Genomic DNA, 9,563 nt, shown 5'->3' on the forward strand with positions numbered 1-9,563 from the left:
CGAGGTTCTTTTCCACCTCCCTTTTGTTGCTACATTCATCACTAGATTCGTCTAAATCTTCCCTCTCGATCAAGCGATAACATTTAGATAGTTTATAGGATTAGGTTCCTCTTGATCGGGAAAAGTTCTAGAAGTGTCAGAATTTTTAGTGGTAGTTGCTATTTGTGTTGTGAAATTTGCAAGATTTGAGTCTCAAACATTTTATTGTGTGTTGTCATAGCATCTAAATACTTATATAAAAAAAAGAATATCGAAATATATTTTTATTTACAATGAGTTTAAATGGTTATTATTGTTCCTCAAGTGGGCTTAGCCACTGAACTAACAAGAAAATTAAAGGAAATAAAAAAAAAAACAAGAGTATGAACTGGTCAAAAACAATCGAACTATGATTGTCAACATTTCTTAAAAAAAATGGAAAATTTCATTTAAAGAGAAATAGACACATATAAGTTTGAAAAAGTTAAAAAAAGAAATAATTAATGATCGTAGGATCTTCTTAGTGATTGAAATTCTCTATTTTCTTTTGAGAATTAATGGAGAAGATCTCAACTCAAAATAAATGGACCATGGAAACATTTACATCCACATCGTGGATTAGCAACATCCATGAGTGTGTGTGTGTGTATATAGTCATTCAGTGGTCACATTTTTTAAAAGAAAATGTAGGTACTAAGAAACAGTGGAATATGGTGGTGTCGCATATGTGTCACATTTTTTGCGCCAAGTATCATTTCTGTTTGCTATATGGAGGCAATCTGAAATATGAATTTATAAAAAGCCTTAAAACATATCCAAGTCCGGGTCCAAGTAGGTGAAATCGCTTTCTTGAAACTCTACATCTGGTTCATGGATATGATCATCCTCCTCAAAAAGGAAAGGCGCAATTTCCTTAGATTTGTCGGGATCCTTGTCATTCGTCTCTATAACTGAAACAATCTTTTCCTTGATACTGTTTTCCATTATTTCAGTTCCAACATCTTGAGACTGTAATCCAAGTAGAGAAAAGCATTCTCTCTGGAAATCTAAGTCACTTGAAGACAAGATAAGTCCGGCAATTGATTGAGCGAGATCAGGGGCATAATTGCGAATCTGAAAGTGATAGACCAATATTAGGCTACAAAGTTGATCAATAAATTAAATGAAACCAACGAGAAAATACAGAAAATGCAAAACAATCTTACAACCCAGGTACTCATGCAAAGATGGATATGAATCATTCAATAGATATAGCACATGTTATAAAAAGAAACGCAGATGATATAGCGAATGTGAATGCTGTACTACATGGTATTAATAGACAAACACATATTGTAGATAATAATGCACACAAAGAGTACATGTTATGAAAAACTTTACACCAAACCAGGCTGCAAAAGGCCTACTCAAAGATGGGTTTGTTTTCTTCGTTTTAACTTTAACTTAAAAAGAATAAAGCGAGATCAACCGACCAATTTAGTTTGGAAGTTTTGGGATTTTAGCAGCAGACTCTCAATCCTCAACATCCTTAGTAGAGAAGAGGCAAAACAGGTCACATCACATGCCCATATAATTTGGTCAAGATTGCAAAATTTATAGGGCAATGCTACTTTGATCTATCTGTCACTCATATCCAACCTGAGACAGGAAACTTCGCTAACAGCTACAAATGCAGGATCCTGGCCATACTCAAATATAGACTGGATAGTAATACATAAAAGGAATTATGCGATGAAAATTCAGTTCATTGAATGGGAAAACAAGCTGTTAAATTAAGAGTCAAGACATTTCAGTTTATTGCCTTTCTGTTGATACTTTTGTTCTTTTGAAAAGGAAGGGTGTCTGCCCCTTACAGAGGGAGGTTTTATTGTGTACAAAACTCATTGCGAGGGGCCATAGATCACAAATGTGCGAGAGAGAATGACAGATAATTAGATATGAATTTACCTGGAGGGCACGGGAACTTAGAAAATCTCCAGAATGATTAGCCTTCAAGTCATCCAGAGAAAGCTTAACAGCTCTTTTAACAATGCTTCTTTCAAGTTGAGACATTTTCCTTGGTGTGGGTATCACCATCTTACCAATACGTCAAGGAAGTAAAATTCACATACAGAACAAGAAATTTTAATAGATATATATACCACCATACTACACGGACCAAATGGTCATATCATACTCATATATTCATGTAGGGAAACAAGTAAACTATTTTGACTAGCATATGTATTATATTTACCTAGAAGTACGTTAGATGTAATTTAAACACTAAAATTTTGAGTTGTACACTGGTTTTGTCAAAAGAAAAGGTAAATCTCTCATGATATACTAGATCCCCTAAAATTTTAGTAAGAACTGCTATATTATCACTTATTTAGTTAATTGATATAATAAAAAAATTTCAAAAAATATCTTGCAACAAAGCATCAAGAAACCATCAAAGAAAAAGTAAAAACAAAATGTGTTTTAACTGTCCAAGATAAAGAAAAAAAGGATCTGTCCAATGCTGGATATTGTTTTAGATATGAGTGGAGGACAATATCAATGTGAGTATCAGTAGGCAAGTTTTCCCATTCTAGCAATGCAGTGCCATCGAGCTCTACTATACCCCCTAAATGCAAACCATATCTTTTCCAGTCAATACTTTTCAATGCCTTCATAGAAGATTGAGACATTGCACATGGTGAAAAGTCCTTGAAATACAAAACCTGATACCAAACATTGTTAGTAATCGTCAAAACTAATTGGCAGATAAGTTAAACCTATGCAACAAATCAAACCGAAGCATATAATTTGAGGGACAAGTTCAAGGACCTCTGTTTTGTCACCATATTCCCTGAAACATGTAGTGTTCTGAATTGACATATTACTTATTACTATGACCGCTTCCATCACTAGTTCGGTGTGCAGACGGTTTTCAGTGCAGCAAGCCACTCCAACTTTGAGATCCTCCCTACCAACGGTTCAAAAAGTTGGTAATTTAAAATCTTTAGTGTTATATTTTAAGAATCTTGGGTCCCTGTTTTAATTCAGTGTGCCATATCCACCAATGAAGTAAATATTTGAAGAAGGCTCAGATTTACCAGGCAAACCAAGTTCTCACAGTTACTTCTAGACATGATACAATTTCTTTTACAATTTGTATGCAATGTATGTAATGTTACAACCATCAATTTAAATGGACCCAGTTAATAATAACATGTCATGAATCACATGTAAATGGGTCAACTTTTGTGCATACTAGACACCAAAAAGTGTCTGGTCATATCTCACGTTAAGGGTTCCTCTACAAAGAATTAAAAACTACTATGCATTATACTTACCATGCACATTGTGCAGCAAACAGGGAGATTTATGGTTCAACTAATAATCAACATATCACAAAAATTGTCGGATTATGTCTACAAATAATCAACCATAATTGAAGTATAGCAAAGCAGAAAATATATCTTCCTAAATCTTGAGCATTTAGCTTTGGCAAAGAAACCAAACTACAGATTCTAGAACAAAAACATTTATGTTTCTAAATGATAAACATGGAGCTGACTTGAGATAGGGAATGTACCAACTTGTGAAGCAAGAGTTACATTTGATACTTAAGTTATTTCCGTGCTTAAGTACGTAGTCTCCGAGACCAAACTTAAGAAGTTCAAGACTTGATGCTGAGATTGGTAACTGTTTGCACGTATTTGCAAGAAAAACCTTTTCATATCGTGATTCAGGTACATCAAAATCTTCTGATACTAGTTGAATTGCAACATTCTGGACAGAAAATCAAAGTTAATAGCTAAAACTGTGTCAGAATCTCAACCAAGTATTTTGTATAAACTGTGGACTATATAAACGATATTCTTTTGACTCAAGATTGTATAAGTGATATAGAAGTTCAATTTGCACTCTGATTTGTGGAATTAGTAACTGTTGATAGCATTAAAACCATGCTGAAGTTTCAATATGAGGTTCTGCATTACATTTATAAGGTTACTTCAGATTATATCAATGGTATAGACTTGGAATTCGGCAATCTGATTTGTCAGAATTTTGTTAACTGTTGTTAGTATATGTGATGGAAGAAAAATACTCTCCAGCTGCACCATACACACACTGCAACTTTTGTTTGTTTGTTTGAAAGAATATGAGAGTCTTTAAGAATTCTGCAGTAATGACAGTTCAACTTACAGGAATATTTAGAATCAGCACCTGCAAAATCAACAAATAAAATATAAACAAAAAGAACATGGAAATTGAAGAATGTTTTGCAGATAAATAGTGATGTTCCTTTGAACAATATAGCTTCAATATTAATATACATTAAAGAACTCAGTTGTCACAAGCTTGGTACAGTCAGGCTCAATAAAGCTACCTTCATATTTGTGCCTGTGAGTGTTTATCACCACTTTGTTATGGTTCGTTTATTTCTTATTTACCACAACGACTTCCTGTTTTTAGAGTGTCGGTTTAGTGCATAGAAGAAGCACTAACATTCTTTGATTCCTCAATATAGCAACATCTAATATGCCAAAATTGCTTTACGTACTGCCCCAATGGACAAATGCAAAATATATACCCAAACCTCTAATGTGTACTTACACACTGTCTAGAACTGCCAGTGCTTTCTAATAATTGAAACATTTGTTACAGCGCATACCGATATTAGTTTAAAGAATAATATAAATTCCTTTTTTTCTGTAGCATTTAGCTAAGTATTCTTGGTGTAATTCCAAGTGCTAACCAGGAAATATGCCCCGGTAGATTCAATCTTTGTTCAGGCTTAAAATTTATCGATGACTATATGAAATGATAGTTATTTCCCTAGAAATGCTGGATGACAAGGCAGTAGGCACTCTGACAAATGAACCATTTGATAAATCAGATGTTGATTAAAATTATTGGCATACAAAAATTTAAAAGTTCTATAAATCACCATTGATTTACTTTTTGCAACAAAAAAAGATTCCACCAAGTAGACAATTAAGTCGACATACCTTCTCTAGGAGGCTATGAATTTCAGCCAGTAAGAGATCAGAGTTAACAAAAGAAGAGAGGCAAACTTCACTACCACTGCAAAATAAGACGACCGCCCAGTTTTTTAAAATAAACTTAACCAACAAACTAGTCTTCTTAAATCAATGAAGTTCAAGTAAATTTCATGCCTGAATTTTGCACCATTTTTTGAGTCTGAAGTTAGACTTGTTATTCTGGAGGAACCACTTTCTTTCAGATTTATCTGATAATTATGTATCTCGCTATCATTGATACCTACCATTTCCATAGACTGCGATAAGAATCGTGATAACAACAAAACTAACATGGCAACATATATTAAATAGTTGAAATCTATGTCACTCTTAAACCATGAAGTAGTACAATGGCACCAAAGAAATACTTAAACATTTGTCAGATTTTCACATGGTTAATAAAAACTAAGTTCATAATTTCATATCATAAGTACCTATAACCATTAAAATAATATCCTAGAAACATCTTCCTCAATATATGACCTCCCACATTACAATCACACACGAACAATTCAGTTGTCCAGATACAAAACATAATGATCTCTTTTCGAATTTGTGCACATGGGATATGGATCTGTATATGTTTAATGTAATCAAAACGGAACTACCATTAGAACATTGAACTTACTGGTGGTTTTGATAGAAAGCATTCCATCTGTTTCACAAAATTAAAATCATCAATCAATACATATCTACAATAAAACATCAACTCTGCTGATAATCATGACTTAGTTCAGTTACCCCAATTGTCAGCAGCATTTGTGAAAGAAACTCTCAAGTTTTGAAATTCCTCTAAGCTGCTTCCAATGCCAGTATCAGAGACTGCTTACAATAAAAATTGAATATTATTATTACAAAAATAAAAATAAAAAGATACATTTGTCTTATAACCTTTGTAGCACCAGCACTTTTGAATGAAGACGTGTCCTGTGTCTCATATTGACATATGTAATTACCTTCAATTATATTGTTTTCTTAAATTACTTCCGGTGACAATGTGTCACTATCATTTTCTTAAATTACTATTAGTGTGAACAATGTCAGTGTCATTTTCTTAAATCACTATGTCTATTAGTGTCAATGTGTCGTGTCAGTGTCATTTTCTTAAATTTTCTATTCGCTAAAATTGGACTGAAAATACCTCCAACATAACCGATAAAGCATGTTGCAAAAAAATTGAACAAAAATACTCCACTAACATTACTCATAGAAATTATTTCCCTAAAAATTGAAATTATTGCATTACATAGCTATAAATAGTTTCTAAAAAAAATATAATTAAAATACAAAACAAACAGCAAGATCTAAATTTAGTTTCAAACATAGTTTTACAAATTCATCCAATTACGAAATTCAACACGAAAATGATAATAATTAACGAGCAAGGAAAGAGGATTACTGGAAATTCGAAGAGAAGGACTGGAAGATGAAGAGCGAGTGAGAATAACTGAGAGTCTGCAAATCTGCTCCGATAATCGGCATCGCTGATATGCTGAAGAAATTAACTGCAATTGCAAATTGAAATCACAAATGTATATGAACAAATCGGAAAATAGTAGAAACGGAATTTGAACAGATTCATATAACCAAATCAACGAGGAAATCATACAAAAATAAATGTATGTGAAAATTTTGTTACGAAGAGATTAAGAAGAAGAAGAAACTCACGTGCAAGCAAAGTTTCTGAGATGAGGAAAACTCCATTTTCAAATTAAGCACTTTCTCGTTTGCGCGCTGAAAACTAAACTACGGTTTTGAAATTCAATATTTATTTATACTCAGAATCAAAATGGTGGACCCAATAAGTGGGCCTACCAATTGGCTTCAGTCGATCCATAATTAAGGGCTCGTTTAGATAAATGGCTTATTTGCAGCTTCCAACACAAACATTTGTTTTAGCAAACGCAGTAAGTTGTTTTTATTTTTATAAGTTACATTTAAGAATTTATTAAAATAAATTAAAAAAGCTTATGAAAGTTGTCATAAGCTATTTAAAAAACAATCCACCAAAACTTATGTCAATAGATAATTTTAAATAAGTCAATTCAACTAAGCACTAAGGGCGTGTTTGTTTGAGCGCTTAAAAAACATATAGATTATGTTAAAAAAAATCTGGAGAACTTATATATATATATATATATATATATATATATGTTTGTTGTTTACTGCCCATACAAATCATTTTAAAAAAAAAAAAAAAATGATGTTTTTTTTATGAAATGGTTTTTAAAATATCCTAAACAAACACTTAAAAATAAAAATAAAATGATTTTTTTATAAAGAAAATATATATTTTTCTAAAAATATATTAAACAAACACACACTAAGTCTAGTCCACAACTCATTCTGACAGATATTTTTCATACACCACATCTCATTATTTATCCCAAATAATTTCCTTATAGGATAAAAACTCACTCTTTAGCAAAATTACTAATAAATTTAAGGGATTAAAAGTCACCGTTCTCTCGTCTAACTATTTAATCTTTCCCTGCAAAATTGTTTATCTTCATGATCGTTTAAGAACTAAATTTATGAAGAGAGTTATAGTTTAGGGAATAATTGATTGTTTATTCATGTTTTTCCCAAAGTAATTATATCAAATAACTAAAATCAAAAAAATAATAATCATAAATTTTACGAACTACTATCTCCGTCCTTTATTATAAGACCCTTTTGAGAATTTTTTTGTGTTCTTTTTTATAAGACCTCTCTGCTATTTTCAATTACATTAATTATTTTTTTACATACATGCCCCTATTTATTATACATATTTTTCTTCAATCAGCAATAAATAGCATATAGAAAACATAAATTAACCCTCTCTCTTAAGGATAAAATTGTAAAAACAATAGTGATTACAAACAACTTTAATATAATGATCCACTTTCTTAATTCCCGTGATTTTAGCAGAAGGGTCTTAATTCCTAATATTTTTAATATTTTTAAATAATAGTCAGCAAAATCAAAATTTTGAGTTTCACGAACTAATTAATTATATTTCATTAAATGTGAATTATATGTCATAAATCTCATATACACTTGCTTTCTATTTCTTAAAACTGAAGAAAATGTGAGATGGTGAAGTTGAGAAAAGTGAAAAGAATATTGTTGAAATTTTTTGAAAAAATATGGTGAGGCAACAAGTTGTGAGAAGGAATGAGTTGTTTTTACTTTAAAAATTGTCATATTAAATGGGACAAAACTATGTTTGATATTACGGTGAGTTAATCAGAATCACATTAAATCACTATTATTTTATAGAAATTATATTTTGAAGTATATGTTTAGATTCATGATAAATTTGTAGAAGGCTCGTCTTAATTTCAACAAACCAATTGACAATTCAAACATATATGTAACTTTTGTAAAATGACAGTGGTTCACTGCGACTAAATTCAATGTGATATGAAATACGTATTTCTTTTTGGCATGATGCCAAAACATTTACTAAAATGCATATTCTTAGTTGTTTTATATGTTTTTCTTTTCTCACTTAAATACTCTTTTGTTGTAAAAGAAGAATTGAAGCATTTGGGGTCCATGAGAAAAAGTGCTTTGCACTACAGACCTTACACTGAAATTTCTGACTTCTTGCACTCTCAGAGACAAACAAGTATGAAATCCTTTTGCAGACAAATATGCTCGCAGTGACCATGCTTTGATGGCTACGCTGCTTGTTTGACTCAATTTCTCCCTTGTAATTTCCTTGTTGTAACAAAATTATACTACCATGCTAATAAGTACCATAACCGATGTGAAATATAAAGGTTAAAACTTAAAATAACGTGTAAAATCAAATTGTGGAAAGTTGATAACATGATTTTTTTATTAGAAAAAAAAAAAAATAGGCTGGATTATTTCATGCCTCCAACTTAACCTTAACCTTGTGTAAGAAAACTAGTAGTTTCAAATTGAGAATTATCGTGTGGCCAAGTCATTCTTGCGTTCGTGTTTTTTCACCATAAAAACAAAAAGATTCGACACATAGCTTTTCTCTCATCATTTATCTCCAACACTATTTCATCTACTCCATCGTAATATCAATCATAGACTAATTAATCATTTATCACTATAAGTAGTGTTAGGTAAGTGTCTATTTGTCGGTTGGTAAAAGAGTAAAAGTCGTGTTTGAACCAATGCTTATATATTTAACTAAAACTTAATCATTTATCACTTTAAATGGTGTTAGATTTTTATTTTCAATTCTTTTTAACGAAAATTGTCAAGATTACAATTGAGTCTCCAAATTATCGCGAACAGCCCTTCTACCTATCAACACAATATGTGTTGTAAAGACAATTGATGGAAGAGTTCATAATCAGAATGCTAATTAACATAAGCATACTTACATCCAATAGTAAAATAAAAGGGATAATTGCAATGAAAGTTTAAGAAAACTCTACTAAAATAACTAGTATACTTTTGAAAGAACGATCACATTATGCCAGCCATTGGCATCGCTGGATGAAACAGAACCCACGCTTTGATCACAAATCATATTCTCACTACTGGACGTGGTGGAATTATTCTCCTTTTACTTGACCTTTGCTCTCTTAATGCATGATA

The 9,563-nt window shown here is 31.5% G+C and overlaps 1 protein-coding gene across 1 annotated transcript; it reads right to left on the reverse strand.

Annotated features, from left to right (window-relative positions):
- Positions 1 to 681: 681 nt before the first annotated feature.
- On the reverse strand, positions 682 to 6,866 carry LOC11413525 (type 2 DNA topoisomerase 6 subunit B-like). The gene is made up of 12 exons (XM_024783805.2): positions 6,663 to 6,866; positions 6,394 to 6,499; positions 5,736 to 5,816; positions 5,623 to 5,649; positions 5,130 to 5,235; positions 4,962 to 5,037; positions 4,156 to 4,176; positions 3,542 to 3,738; positions 2,791 to 2,929; positions 2,491 to 2,684; positions 1,927 to 2,056; positions 682 to 1,092 (listed from the first exon to the last, which is right to left on the reverse strand). Exons 1-12 carry the CDS (start codon positions 6,696 to 6,698, stop codon positions 784 to 786), a joined length of 1,422 nt encoding a protein of 473 aa, XP_024639573.1. The 5' UTR covers positions 6,699 to 6,866; the 3' UTR covers positions 682 to 783.
- Positions 6,867 to 9,563: the final 2,697 nt, after the last annotated feature.

This window comes from Medicago truncatula, chromosome 5 (genome assembly GCF_003473485.1).
Source record: "Medicago truncatula cultivar Jemalong A17 chromosome 5, MtrunA17r5.0-ANR, whole genome shotgun sequence".
Classification (NCBI taxonomy): domain Eukaryota; kingdom Viridiplantae; phylum Streptophyta; class Magnoliopsida; order Fabales; family Fabaceae; genus Medicago; species Medicago truncatula.